This window comes from Piliocolobus tephrosceles, chromosome 19 (assembly GCF_002776525.5).
Source record: "Piliocolobus tephrosceles isolate RC106 chromosome 19, ASM277652v3, whole genome shotgun sequence".
Classification (NCBI taxonomy): Eukaryota; Metazoa; Chordata; class Mammalia; order Primates; family Cercopithecidae; genus Piliocolobus; species Piliocolobus tephrosceles.
In genome coordinates this window covers 36,347,057-36,361,641 of record NC_045452.1, presented here as the reverse complement: position 1 = coordinate 36,361,641, position 14,585 = coordinate 36,347,057, and the positions used below count along the sequence as shown (strand labels likewise).

Genomic DNA, 14,585 nt, shown 5'->3' with positions numbered 1-14,585 from the left:
GGGCGAGGTGGCGGGCGCCTGTAGTCCCAGCTACTCGGGAGGCTGAGGCAGGAGAATGGCATAAACCCGGGAGGTGGAGCTTGCAGTGAGCTGAGATCCAGCCACTGCCCTCCAGTCTGGGCGACAGAGCGAGACTCCGTCTCAAAAAAAAAAAAAATTAGCCGGGCGTGGTGGCGGGCGCCTGTAGTCCCAGCTACTCCGGAGGCTGAGGCAGGAGAATGGTGTGAACCTGGGAGGCAGAGCTTGCAGTGAGCTGGGATCACACTATTGCACTCCAGCCTGGGCAACAGAGCAAGACTCCGTCTCAAAAAAATAATAATAAAATAAAAAAATAAAGAGGCAACTCTTTTATCATTATAAGACAAGGCAGAGGAAAAAAAAAAAGAAACAACTCTTGTTACCAAAAAAGGTTGAAATATCCCTTCTGCTGTCCCCGCCCACAATGTCCTAAGCCTAGCAGGTGTTGACCTAAAGAAAGAAGCAGGGGCAAAACTCACGTGAGAAGAGCTTCTCTGGGCCAAGTTTATAGATTGCAAGCCAGGAGCACTGACTCAAGTGGCCCCAAATATCCATGCTCTGATTAGCTGCAGTTACAAGTGGTATTTTGTTGTTTTGTTTTTGTTTTTTTTGAGAAGTGGTCTCACTGTCACCCAGGCGGGAGTTCAGTGGTATTTTGTTTTTATTTTTTTGAGAAGGGGTTTCACTCTGTCGCCCAGGCCGGAGTGCAATGGCTCAATCTCGTCTCATTGCAAGCTCCGCCTCCTGGGTTCAGGGGATTCTCGCACCTCAGCCTCCAGAGTAGCTAGGACTTCAGGCGTGCACCACCATGCCCAGCTTTTTTTAAAAAAATGTAGACATGGGGTTTCACCATGCTACTCAGGCTGGTCTCGAACTCCTGGACTCAAGCACTCCACCTGCCTCAGACTCCCAAAGTGCTGGGATTACAAGCATGATTACTCCAGGCCTACAGGTGGGTTTAGTTTATTTTGTTTGTTTTTTGAAACAGAGTCTCGCTCTGTCGCACAGGCTGGAGTGCAGTGGCTCGATCTTGGCTCACTGCAACCTCCACCTCCCTGGTTAAGTTTTGTATTTTTAGTAGAGACAGGGTTTCACTATGTTGGTCAGGCTGGTCTCAAACTCCTGACCTTGTGATCCACCCACCTTGGCCTCCCAAAGTACTGGGATTACAGGCGTGAGCCACCGTGCCCAACCTAGTTTTGTTTTCTTGAGACAGCGTCTCGCTCTGTCACCCAGATTGGAATGCAGTGCTATGATCTCTGCTCACTGCAGTCTCTGGCTCCTGAGCTTAAGTGATCCTCCCTTGCTGCTCTTGTGAAAGAAAAACATTTTGGGCTCCAAAATCACTAAGAAAAAGTCAAGCTGGAAACTGCTGAAGGGAAACTTGCCTCCCATTCTATTCAAAGTCACCCCTCTGCTCACTGAGATAGATGCATATCTCATTGCCTCCTTTGGAAAGGCTAATCAGAAACCCAAAAGAATGCAGCCTCCAGCGTCTCAGCTATCTGTGCCCAGCAAGCTCCCTCCCTGCTTGGAGTGTTCCTGCCTTTGCTTCAAGTTGTCCCACCTTTCCAGAAGAACCAGGGTACTTCTTATATATATTGATTGGTGTCTCATGTCTCCCTAAAATGTATAAAACCAAACTGTGCCCCAACCACCCTGGGGACATGTCATCAGTGCAAGGCTCTTGCATTGGTTGGAACCCCGAGAGTGCGCCAGCCAGGCGGGTCTCGAATTCCTGACCTCGTGATCTAACAGCCTCAGGCGCCCAAAGTACTGGGATTACAGACGTGAACCACCACACCCAGCCATGCCATAGCCTTCTTGGACCAATGTTGGATTTTGGGGCCGGAGAAACCAAGAGAGGTCGTGCGGATTTTTCCCTGTTAACTGGGCTCCCAGGAAACTTACCAGTAGGTGAGATCAGTGACCGATGTGCGAGCGCAGAGAGACGACTAGAGGCTGAGAAGCTTCCTGTGTCCGGCTGCTGTGGCCTGCTCTCCGGGATGGAGGGGTGGTAGGTCCACGGCGGACGTGGACCGAAGCCCCTGGTGGGTCTCAGCACCGGATGCAAGGCTCTTGCATTGGTTGGAACCCCGAGAACGCGCCAACAGAAAATACGAGGCGGTGTGGAGCCACACGCTGTTTTAATGAGTGCCTGGGTGCAGACAGCCTGAGGCCGAAAATGGCATCAGCCCCAAGTGAGAAGGGAGCAGGGGTTTTATAGTCCTCTGTAAACAGGAATTATCCCAGCCTGACGTGACTGCTATGTAGTACCCGGGCGGCCTCCCTCTTGATCTTCAGAGGGTATGCGTCTTCCAGCCAGCTCTCTTCCTGCCTCTGCTATCTTGCTGCTGGCGCACGTTTGCGCCTTAGGACTGGGCCTGAGGAGGAGGAGTTACTCATTCGCTCAAGCTTTCACGCCCCGGGGAGAATCTTTCATTTCTGTCTATTTGGTTACAGAAGAGGGAAAAGGGATGACTTTCTCAATAACTACTTCAGGCGTGACATAGGGGTGGCGTGCGCACCTTGGAAAAAGAAAAACTTAATTTTGGGGGATTCTTGAGAGACGGATGGGCATCCATCATGCCGTTGTAGCAGGAGCATCGTCTGGACTGTCTGGTGGCTAACTGTAGTTTCTTTTTTATTTTTATTTTTATTTTTGAGTTGGAGTCTTGCTCTGTTGCACAGGCTGGAGTGCAGTGGCCGGATCTCGGCTCACTGCAAGCTCCGCTTCCTGGGTTCACGCCATTCTCCTGCCTCAGCCTCCCAAGTAGCTGGGACTACAGGCGCCCGCCACCTCGCCCGGCTAGTTTTTTGTGTTTTTTTAGTAGAGACGGGGTTTCACCATGTTAGTCAGGATGGTCTTGATCTCCTGACCTCGTGATCCACCCGTCTCGGCCTCCCAAAGTGCTGGGATTACAGGCTTGAGCCACCGCGCCCAGCCTGCTAACTGTAGTTTCAACAAGAGTTTTAATGGCTTTCATTATCAGTGGGATAACAGGGGAGAAACAGGAGGAACCCAACGATGAAGATGACCGTCTCTACCAGCATTTTCAATCCTCCTAAATTAGAGAACCACCTCCTAGAAGGTTTGTTGGGTCCCCTCCCTTCCAGGTTTGGCCTGGTCCATGGGCTACTTTTCTGATGTTTGAAGTCATGTTTAGAACCGCTTTTCCAGGCCGGGCGCGGTGGCTCAAGCCTGTAATCCCAGCACTTTGGGAGGCCGAGACGGGTGGATCACGAGGTCAGGAGATCGAGACCATCCTGGCTAATACGGTGAAACCCCGTCTCTACTAAAAACATACAAAAAAACTAGCCGGGCGACGAGGCGGGCGCCTGTAGTCCCAGCTACTTGGGAGGCTGAGGCAGGAGAATGGCGTGAACCCGGGAGGCGGAGCTTGCAGTGAGCTGAGATCCGGCCACTGCACTCCAGCCTGGGCGGGAGAGCAAGACTCCGTCTCAAAAAAAAAGAACCGTTTTTCCATTATCGCCTATGTTAAGATAGCAATTGGAGATATGAAACCTACCACAGGCCCCACCGTCTTCTGCTAATAAGTAGTCTAGTGCCAGCCTGTTTTGATAAATTGCCGCGGGCATTTGGGTTTGTTGTTGTGCAAGCATTTCTGGGGCTCAGGCGGTTTGGTTGGTGATTATCTCTAGAACAGCCTGTAGTCTAATTGTTCTATTTGGCGTATATATGGAAGTGCGATAACCCCACGAACCATCCTCCGCCCAAGTAGCAGGACTGTAAGGCCTGTTTCTCGTCCTCTTGCCATGTTTGGCTCCCTCCTACCTCTGAGGATCGTTTTCCTCTGGTTATCATACACAGGGATTCTGAGGGTGTTGCCCGCCTGCTTTGGAAGTAAGAAGAATCCAGGTTTAATTGTGCCTAGGAAGCAAGTACCTTGCTAGTGATGAGGTAGCCATGAGTAAGCCTGGGTTCCACATATCCAAATGAATCCGCCAGGGGCAGTCCATTGTCGGCTGGTGTTCACAGGATTGTCGCATAGTGCGCCTAGGCAGGGGTATGTGGCATAAGGGTTAGTGGTGTGTGTACAGTACTAGGCCTGTGTGGACAAGACACAATTGAGGTAGTTTAAGTTAGAAGAAGACCAGGCTCCGGGGGGTAAGCTTGGCCACCACTCAGCTGTGGAGGTGTTGACCGTTAGGGTTTGGTGACAGGGGCTTTCACCTACGGCGCGATGGGTTTTATTGGTCCACTTGCGGGATATTCTCACTGGGTTGGTAAGTGTCCAGGACTGCGGGCGTTCTGAGGAGTGAAAGTGAGGCTGGGGTTTTGGGATGCTAGTAAGTAAGGGTGAATGTCTAGCCTGTCCCACAGCCCCTGTTCCCTCACACGAGCTCCCTGGCATACCCAGCAATTGGACACATTCATGGTAAGCGCGATGGTTCTCCTAGATCTACAAACAGGTATTTTGCTGGCTTGGGAAGGGATGCATCTGCTTGTAGTTTTCGTATAAGGAATGGAAATACTGATTTCAGGGGGAGTTGTTGGTTTTGAGACTTTGGCTTTGGCTATAATCTGTTCTCTCTTTATGTCCTTGAGTACTTGAGTGTTTACTCCCCATTGTCCAATTTTGGTGAAGCAAAGCCACTGCTTCCCTTGGGGGCATACAGCCCCATTACGACTGCCAGATGCTCCTAGATTCTTTACTTTATAATAACTCTTTCCTGATTCAACACATCCTTCGATTAAGGTTCCATAACAGGATCTTGCTATGTGAGTATGGTAAGTAAAGGATTGTTGAATCTTTCCTCTGTAGCGGAAAGACTGATAACACTCACGGCAGCTGGGAGGGGCTGCTGCGGACAGCAGGACAGCTACTGACAGTATTAGGATCCTGGTGAGGGATATTCCTGTATGAAGACTTTTGGGTGGAAGAGAGGTATAGCAAGCGGTTGGGTAGGTACAGGGCATTCCTGGAAGTGGTTAGTCTTCCTTGTGTTTTGATTTTTAGGAAAAAAATGTTGGTTAATTTGAGCTTGATAGGAGAAATTGACCTAGGCAACACTTAGCTGTTAATGTTTTGGAGGAAGAAGCAGCCTTGCGGGTGAGCTTGACCCTGGTATGATGGATCCAGTGGGGGAGTCCTCAGACTCTCACTGCAGTTGGCGTGCCGAGTACCACAGTGTAGGGGCCTGTCCACTTCGATTGTAGCTTTTGTGAGGGTCGGGTTGGCCGATAAACACGTCTGTGCCTGCAAGACAGTTACGTTGAGAGAACAAGGTGTCGGCAGGGAGAGGCATGGCCTCATTCACTGCTTCACAAATGAAAGACCGTGTCTGGATTAAGGAGGGGAGGTAATTCCCAAGTGGCTCAGAGTCTGGTAAGGGTGGAGGCCCTGAGACAAAAGTTCGGCCATACATGCTCTCAAAGGGACTCTAAAAAGAGGCTGCCTTTGGTGTTGCCAGAGTCTCATGAGGGCGAAAGGGAGACTTCTCAGCCACGACTGGCAGATTTCTAGTGAGCTTGGTGAGTTGGGCTTTAAGGACAGAGTTGACCTTTTCAACTTTGCCTGAAGATTGAGGCCTGTAGGGTGTGTGGAGAACCCATTTTATTCCCAAGGATGTAGAGACACCTTGGGTAATTTGGCTGATAAAGGCAGGCCTGTTAGCGGACTAGATGGATATTGGGAGTCCGAAACGGGGAATTATATGCATGATGAGAGTTTGTGTGACGACATTTGCACCTTCTGAAGTTGTTGGGAACGCTTCTACACACCCGGAGAAAGTACAAAGACTAGAAGGTAGCGGAGCCATTTATCAGGCGGCATATGAGCGAAGTCTACCTGCCAATCTTGCCCAGGTACCTGGCCCTGGGCTTGGTGGGTAGGAAAAGGCAGCTGCCAGAGGGAACCCTGGGGTGACACTGAGCGGCAGATAGAGCAGGACTGGGTAATCTCTTGAACACAGCTGGAAAGATGAGGACAAATGAGGATAGGGCGGAGAAGTTGCAGGAGAGGCGTGTACCCAACATGGAAAGAGTTGTGGAGGCTTTGGAGGACAGGGATTGTTTGAGAGTGAGGAAGAGCGAAGTGCCCTTCCTTGACACACCGTGGTCCTTGTTTTGGAAGGTTTTGGGCTTGGTAGTCCTCCTTTTCTTCTGCAGAGTAAAGAGGAGAGAAGGAGGACAGAGACAGAAACTGGCTTTGCACGGGTTGTAGGGCTATTTGTTTGGCTACTCTATCTGCTAAAGCATTTCCAGCCAGTATAGGATTGTCTGGGGTTTGGTGGCCCCTGCAGTGAATGATGGCGTGTTTCTGCGGGAGCCTGGCAGCCTGAAGGAGCTTGCTGATGACAGAGCCATGTATGACAGGGGTGTTGTTTGCAGTTAGGAAACCCCGTTCTTTCCAGATGGACCAGTGTGAGTGCGCTACGGGGAACGCATAATGAGAATCTGAATATATATTGATCTGTTGTCCGGCTGCTCAAGTGAGAGTTCGAGTGAGGACGATGAGTTCAGCCTTTTGGGAGGTGGTGCCTAGGGGAGCGGATTGACTTCAACAGTGTGGGCAGGTGACACTATAGCATAGCCAGCATGTCAGCGTCCTTGATGTAAGAAGGAGCTGCCAACTACAAACCAAGTACAGGAGGCATCTGGAAAGGGCTGGTCTGTTAGGATTGGAAAAGGTATAAGAAAGGTTTGAACAGTGTCCACACAGAAATGTGCAGGGTCTTGGAAGGTAGTTGCTTCAGGTAAGAGCGTGGCCGGATTTAGATGGGAGCTGGTTAGCACGATGATTTGGGGGTTTCTATGAATAAAGCGTACAGTTGGAGGAGCCGTGGGGCAGGGATGAGACTTAGTATATTGCAGTGAGCTAGCGAGTCTTTGATGTTATGGGTTGAATAAACTGTTAGGTGGAATGGAGAGATAGTTTTAGGCTTTCACGGGTGAGGACAGCAGCTGCCACCAGTGCTTGGACGCAGGCAGGCCATCCGAGAATGTGGTTTCCAGCTGTTTAGAGAGGTAGACAACAACCTGGAGGGTGGATCCCTTAGACTGGGTTAGAACATGTAGTACAGCTCCACGCCGTTCATCGGTATAGAGGAAGAAAGGTTTGGTGAGGTCTGGGAAGGTGAGGGCGGGGGCTGAGGTGAGAGCCTTCTGGAATAGACAGAAAGTAATTCCCAAGTGGCTCAGAGTCTGGTAAGGGTGGAGGCCCTAAGACAAAAGTTCGGCTGGGTAAATAGGCTGTGCAGGGTTTAAAGGCTCATGGAGAGGGCCTTTAGCAGCTTGGTATAACAGTTCGGCAAGTAGAGTGAAGGAGGGAACCCAGAGCCTAAAATATCCTGCTAGTCCTAGAAAAGAGAATTTCTTCCTTAGTTTGCGGAAGCGGGAGGGACTGGAGGAGGGATATGTGGTCAGTTGTGAGGCCTCAGGTTCATGAGCTAGGCCTAGATAGGTGACTGAGGGGGTACATACTTGTGCTTTTTTAGAGGAGACCCGATACCCCCGCTCTGCCAGTACGTTTAAAAGAGATGGAGTGTGGGTGTTGCAGTCTCTTTGAGAGGGGCTACACAGGAGCCCATCATCAATGAGAGTGGACAGTTTTAGGGATAAGGCACAGAGGTCACCAGCAAGAGCCTGTCCAAAAAGGTGGGTGCTGTCTCTAAAACCTTGAGATAGTATGTGCACCAGGTAAGCTGATGTGAAAGTTGGGTGTTGGGGTCTTCCTATGTAACAGCAAAGAGGTCTTGAGAATCAGGGTGCAAAGAAATTGTAGGAAAAAAGCATCCTTTAGGTCTGGGACAGAAAAGTGGGTGATATTGGAGGGAATTGCAGAAAGTAAAGTGTATGGGTTAGGAAATACTGGACATATGGACATACTGGGAGTCCAGCTTGGTTAATGAGCCTGAGGTCCTGGACTAAGCAGTAAGTTCCCTCTGGCTTTTTAACAGGTAGAATTGGTGTGTTAACAGGGGAGTTTGTTGGGCAGAGTAGTTGACAGGCGAGGAGGTGAGAAATGATAGGCTTTAGGCCTATAAGAGCTGCATGGGGGATTAGATACTGCTTCTGTGATAGGAACTGGGTGGGGTTTTTGAGGGTAATGTGGAAGGGGGTGTAGTGTTTTGCGACTGAGGGTGTGGAAGTATCTCAAACAGCGGGGTTAACTACGGATGGGGGATTAGAAAAGGTTACATGTTTTAAGGTGGGAAGTTGGAGGAGTAGAAGAAGGTTAGATGGCCCGGAGGGGTCTGGGTGGATGTGTTGGGTACTGTGGGGAACACGGAAGTGGAAAGTGGTATGGAGTTTTGAAAGGATGTCTCTGCCTAGAAGCGGAGTTGGGCATGAGGGCAGGACTAAGAGTGAGTGAAGGAAAAGGTGTGAAGGGAGCAGAAAAGTGGAGGCGGTGCTCGGGGTTTGGAGACTTGTCCTTCAATTCCCACAACAGAGACCTGGGAGGACTCAGTGGGTCCTGAAAAATTAGGTAAAGCAGAGTAGGTTGACTTGATATTAATTTTAAAAACATACTGGGCTACCTGCCACCATCAGGGTTACCCTTGGCTCAGATGAAGCGATGGTAGTTGCCAGGGTGTCCATTCCAGGGCACTGTCTTCAGTAGCAAGGCCAATGAGCTCGAGTAGGTGTTAGCCAGCTCAGGAAGGGATGGGGGCGGTCCTTGCAAGGGCCGCTCACAGTCCAACTTCCAGTGGTGTCCTCCGCAGAGGGGGCACGGCCTGGTGGGCTTACCTGGGTTTGGGCATTGTCTAGACCAGTGGCCTTCATTGCCGCACTTGAAACAGGCGCCAGGTGGAGGTGGACTGCCAGGAGGCTCCCGTGTGAAGCTGCGGCCCCAGGGGCCTGCAGGGCCCCTGATAGCGGAGGCAGCCATTTGAAACTCTGCCTGTTTTTGCCTTTTACTTTCCTGATAATGACTGTTAAAGACTTTGAAGGCTAAATTTAGAAGGCCTCGTTGTGGGGTTCAATTGAGGGTCATTGTCAAGCTTCTGAAGCTTGTGCCGGATATTGGATATCAGGGATGGGTTGGGAGATGAACCGAACGTTTAAGAGAGTGGTTCCTTCTGGGCTGGCTGGGTCTAGGTTGGTATATTTTCTCGTGGCTTCAGTTAAACAAGAGAGGAAAAAGGGCTGGGTGTTTGTCAGGACCCTGGATGATTTCTGAAAGTTTTTCATAGTTTACCGCTTTATGGGCACCCTTTTTGAGTCCTGCAAGGAGACAATCATGTGGTCTCGGTGGCGGCGTCCAAAGGCCCCACCTTGCTAATCCCAGTGGGGGTCCTGGCTGGGGACTACCTCTGCACCAGTAGGCTGGGCAGGAGCTTGGTGATAATTTTATCAGCCTGTGTCTGAGCTAGAGTCCAGATACGTCCCAGTCTTCCGGGGTGAGGGTGGAAGAGAGGATAACGTAGAGGTCATGCCAAGTTAGTTCATAAGCCTGGGTGAGGTACTGAAACTCTTTAATATAAAAGGCAGGGTCTTCTGGAAATGAACTAAGTCTTTTGTGAATTCGAGAGAGATCAGTGAGGGAGAACGGAACATGAACTCTAACAATACTTTCAGTTCCTGCGACTTCCCCAAGGGGGCATGCTAGCACAGACGCTGAAGTAAGGGTGGGGCATGGGCCAAAAATGATGCCTGAAGGAGTAAGGGCGGGAGAGAAAGAAAAACCGGAAGTGGTTCCTGCTGAGGGTTTGAAGGGGGAATGGGGGTTGAGTTAATAGGCAACAGAGGATAGATAGGAGCCTAAGGTGGCGGGGTGGGTTTGCAGGCCTCAGGAAAGGGCGGTGAGGGAGGAGAATGGGTACAGGCAGTGCTAGAATTGTCCTGAGGAGAGGATGGTGTAGGAAAAGAAGTGGATACTCTTGGAGGCAGTGCTGGCTGGGAAGACAAAGAGGAGGCTTGGGTTAAAGAAGACGGTTGAGAGGAAGAGGTAGGAGCAGGGACGGGTGGACAGCAGTCCGCTGGGTGTAATAAGGAAAAAGAGGGTTGGGAGGAGAAAGGTGATCAGGGCGGCAAGAATGGAGGAGGAGGATTTGAACAGGTGAGCCAGAATTGGAGAGGTCAGGTTGTAATCTGAGTGCGAAAAAGGCCTGGATATAAGAAATTTCTCCCCATTTTTCCAACCGTCAGCAACAATTGCTTAAGTCAGTCAAAATTGTAAAGTCGTATGTTCTATTTGCGGCCCATTTGAACCCATTTTTCAATTCGTACTGTGGCCAGACTGAATTGCAAAAGAAGAACAAGGTGCTGAGAGGGGTATCTTGCCTGAGGCCTAAGGTTTACAGGTTTTTCATGAGGCAACATAAAGGGCTGTCCTTTGGAATGGAAGACTAGGAATTTCCCATAACGGAGGGTAGGCTCAAGAGAACAGGGAAAAGCAGACCTTCCTGGACAGCCGGAGGGAGACGATAAAAGGGGCAATTGTCACCACTGCCTTTTAAATTCCCAGAACGGGATCAAATGGCTTAGAGGCGTCCCCCTAAGACCAGATGATCAGCGAGTGCCTGACACATGCTGTAGCCTTTTTTTTTTTTTTTTTTGAGACAGAGTCTTACTCTGTCACCCAGGCTAGGGTGCAGTGGCACGATCTTGGCTCACTGCAACCTCCACCTCCTGGGTTCGAGCTGTTCTCCTGCCTCAGGCTCCCACGTAGCTGGGATTACAGGGGACTGCCACTGCACCCAGCTAGTTTTTGTATTTTGTTTTGTTTTTTTTTTTGTTTTTGTTTTTGAGACGGAGTCTCGCTCTGTCGCCCAGGCTGGAGTGCAGTGGCGCGATCTCGGCTCACTGCAAGCTCCGCCTCCCGGGTTTACGCCATTCTCCCGCCTCAGCCTCCCGAGTAGCTGGGACTACAGGCGCCCGCCACCTCGCCCAGCTAGTTTTTTGTATTTTTTTTAGTAGAGACGGGGTTTCACCGTGTAGGCCAGGATGGTCTTGATCTCCTGACCTCATGATCCGCCCATCTCGGCCTCCCAAAGTGCTGGGGTTACAGGCTTGAGCCACCGTGCCCGGCCTAGTTTTTGTATTTTTAGTAGAGACGGGATTTCACTATCTTGGCCAGGCTGGTCTCGAACTCCTGACCTCGTGATCCAACAGCCTTGGCCTCCCAAAGTGCTGGGATTACAGGCATGAGCCACCACGCCCGGTCATGCTGTAGCCTTCTTGGACCAACATTGGATTTTGGGGCCGGAGAAACCAAGAGAGGTCGTGCGGATTTTTCCCTGTTAACTGGGCTCCCAGGAAACTTAGCAGTAGGTGAGATCAGTGACCGATGTGCGGGCCCAGAGAGGTGACTAGAGGCTGAGAAGCTTCCTGTGTCCGGCTGCTGTGGCCTGCTCTCCGGGATGGAGGGGTGGCAGGTCCACGGGGAACATGGACCAAAGCCCCTCGCAGGTTTCAGCACCGGATGCAAGGCCCTTGCATTGGTTGGAACCCCGAGAACGCGCCAACAGACAACACAAGGCGGTGTGGAGCAACACGCTGTTTTAATGAGTGCCTGGGTGCAGACAGCCTGAGGCCGAAAATGGCATCGGCCCCAAGTGAGGATGGAGCAGGGGTTTTATAGTCCTCTGTAAACAGGAATTGTCCCAGCCTGACGTGACTGCTATGTAGCACTGGGACAGCCTCCCTCTTGATCTGCGGAGGGTATGCGTCTTCCAGCCAGCTCTTCCTGCCTCTATCTTGCTGCTGGCGCACGTTTGCGCCTTAGGACTGGGCCTGAGGACGAGGAGTTATTCATTCCCTCAAGCTTTCAGGCCCCGGGAAGAATCTTTCAATCAGGACTTCCTGAGGCGGTGTTCCGAGTGCGTGCCCGACCTTGGCAAAATAAACTTTCTAAATTAACAGAGACCTGTCTCAGATTTTCCAGGTTCACACCCAAAATGATCTCAAACTCCTGGCCTCAAGTAATCTATCTACCTTGGCCTCCCAAAGTGTTGGGATTACAGGTGTGGGCCATTGTGCCTGGCCTCAAGTGGGATTTTTTTTTTTTTTTTTTTTTTAATTCTGAGACAGAGTCTAACTCTGTTGCCCAGGCTGGAGTGCAGTGGTGAAATCTTGGCTCAGTGCAACCTCCATCTCCCGGGTTCAAGCGATTCTCCTGCCTCAGCCTCCCAAGTACCTGGGACTACATGTGCACACCATTACGCCCAGCTAATTATTATTTTTTTTGTACAGATGGGGTTTTGCCATGTTGGCCAGGCTGGTCTCAAACTCCTGACCTCAAATGACCTCAAATGATCCGGCCTGCCTTGGCCTCCCAAAGTGCTGGGATTATAGGCATGAGCCACCACGCCCACCCACAAGTGGGTTTGTAAAGGAAAAAAGAGGCACTTGCTAAATTGCTCGCCAACAATTTGCATTAAAATACAAAAGTGATTTATTGGCTTGTTCTTTGTATCACAAATTCTACAAATTTAGAAACATGATTGTAATGAGTGAAGCAGGTATTCAGGGACTAAATGACTAAACAATTGTGCTCGGCATGGGTGGAGGGCACGAGTGAAGTCCCCAGCTGAGGTCTCTCTGTGCAAGCCTAGCAGAGCACAGAACGTTCTGGGCTATCTTTTCACCTAGGGAATACAGGGGCCAGGATAAATTGAGGGGCATAGACAAGCTGGGGACGGCTGCACCTCATGGAGTGACTGACACAGGCAGCCAGTGTGTGAGCCCAAAGCATCCCAGACACCTCTCAGCCAATGTGGAAAGTTTAGTTTGCCAAGTTTACAGACGCACCTGTGACAGCCTCAGGAGGCCCTGAGGACATGTGCCCAAGGTGGTCGGGTACACTTGCTTTCATGTTAGGAAGACATGAGACATCAATTAATATGTGTGAGGCCAGCCATGGTGGCTCACGCCTGTAATCCTAGCACTTTGGGAGGCCGAGGTGGGTGGATCACCTGAGGTCAGGAGTTTGAGACTAGCCTGGCCAACATGGTGAAACCCCACCTCTACTAAAAATAAAAAATTAGCCAGGTGTGGTGTCGAGTGCCTGTAGTCCCAGCTACGTGGGGGGCCAAGGCAGGAGAATCGCTTGAACCCGGGAGGTGGAGGTTGCGGTGAGCTGAGACGGCGCCACTGCACTCCAACCTGGATGACAGTGGGACTCCATCTCAAAAAAAAAAAAAAAAAAAGACAAAAGGTTGCATTCTTTTGAGTCGTTGATCAGCCTTCCACTGAATACACAATTGAGTCTGGTTCAGTGAATCTGCATTTTTACATAAACAGTAGGGCAGAGGAAGCCATGAGCTGTGCATTTGTCTCAGGGGAGCCTCACAGGAATGACTGAGTTGTCTGTGCCGTGTCCACAAGGAATTTCCTTATGAGCAAATTGTGAGGGAGATATATATTTTCTTATCTTTGTACCTATTTTATTTAGGAGTAGAATGGGAGGCAGTTTTCCTAACATGGTTCCCAGCTTGACTCTTCCCTTGGCTTAGTGATTTGGGGGTCCCGAGATTTATTTTCCTTTCACAGGTGTCTTGAAATGGCCTTTGAAAAATGGTGACAGTAGGAGAAATCTGACAGAGTAGATTCCACCTTGCTTCTGATCTCTGGCAGTTCTTGCTCATTCCTGGGCCTAGGCCAAGCTAACCATGGAGGAATTTCATTTGTAATTCAACTTGAAAACAAGGATGTTAATAGTCCCTTCCTGGCACCAACACCCTCCTTGCTCAGGGACCAAAAGCTGCCTTTCAAAGACTAATGAAAGGCCACAAGAATAATATTATGGGACAGGCCTGAATAAATGTAGGTGTAATTTCTTTCTTTTTTTGTTTTTCTTTTGAGATAAAGTCTCGCTCTGTCACCCAGGCTGGAGCACAGTGGCACTATCTTGGTTCACCACAATCTCCGCCTCCCAGGTTCAAGCGATTCTCCTGCCTCAGCCTCCCGAGTAACTGGGACTACAGGCGCACGCCACCGTGCCTGGCTAATTTTTGTATTTTTAGTAGTAACGGGGTTTCATTATGTTGGCCAGGCTGGTCTTGAACTCCGGATGTCGTGAACTGCCCGTCTCTGCCTCCCAAAGTAGTGGGATTACAGGCATGAGCCACCGTGCCCAGGAGTGTAGTTTCTTTCTTTTTCTTTTCTTTTTTTTTTAATTTTTTTCGGACAGCGTCTCACTCTGTTGCTTAGGCTGGAGTGCAGTGGTATAAACCTGGCTCACTTGCAACCTCCATCGCCTGGGCTCGGGTGATCTTCCTGCCTCAGCTTCCTAAGTAGCTAGGACCACAGGCGTGTACCACCACGCCCAGCTAAGTTTTTGTATTTTTTATAGAGATGGGGGTTTCGCCCTGTTGCTCAGGCTGGTCTGGAACTCCTGGGCTCAAAGGATCCTCCCACCTTGGCCTCCCAACATGTTGGGATTACAGGCGTGAGCCACTACACTGGGCCTGTAATGCTTTACTGCCCAGGAACCAGAGGCGGCTGGATTTGTGACTTCCTCAGTTGCTCCAATAGATAACATCACTGTTGTGGAACCTAATGTCATGCGCGCCCGTGTGAAGAGACCACCAAACAGGCTTTGTGTGAGCAATAAAGCTTTTTAATCACCTGGGTGCAGGCGGGCTGAGTCCGACAA

The 14,585-nt window shown here is 50.4% G+C and overlaps 1 protein-coding gene across 1 annotated transcript; it reads right to left on the bottom strand.

Annotated features, from left to right (window-relative positions):
- Window positions 1-4,062: 4,062 nt before the first annotated feature.
- Window positions 4,063-4,960, bottom strand: ERVH48-1 (endogenous retrovirus group 48 member 1). The gene is made up of 2 exons (XM_031934599.1): window positions 4,516-4,960; window positions 4,063-4,088 (listed from the first exon to the last, which is right to left on the bottom strand). Exons 1-2 carry the CDS (start codon window positions 4,958-4,960, stop codon window positions 4,063-4,065), a joined length of 471 nt encoding a protein of 156 aa, XP_031790459.1.
- Between the last annotated feature and the right edge of the window lie 9,625 nt (window positions 4,961-14,585).

What these genes read in the sequence shown, in the direction of transcription:
- ERVH48-1 (XM_031934599.1), bottom strand. Translation starts at nt 4,960, where the DNA reads ATGCCCTGTACCTACCCAACCGCTTGCTATACCTCTCTTCCACCCAAA. An exon ending in AACAACTCCCCCTGAAATCA is followed by an intron (nt 4,089 to 4,515) that starts GTATTTCCATTC and finishes TTGTCCACACAG; the next exon opens with GCCTAGTACTGTACACACAC.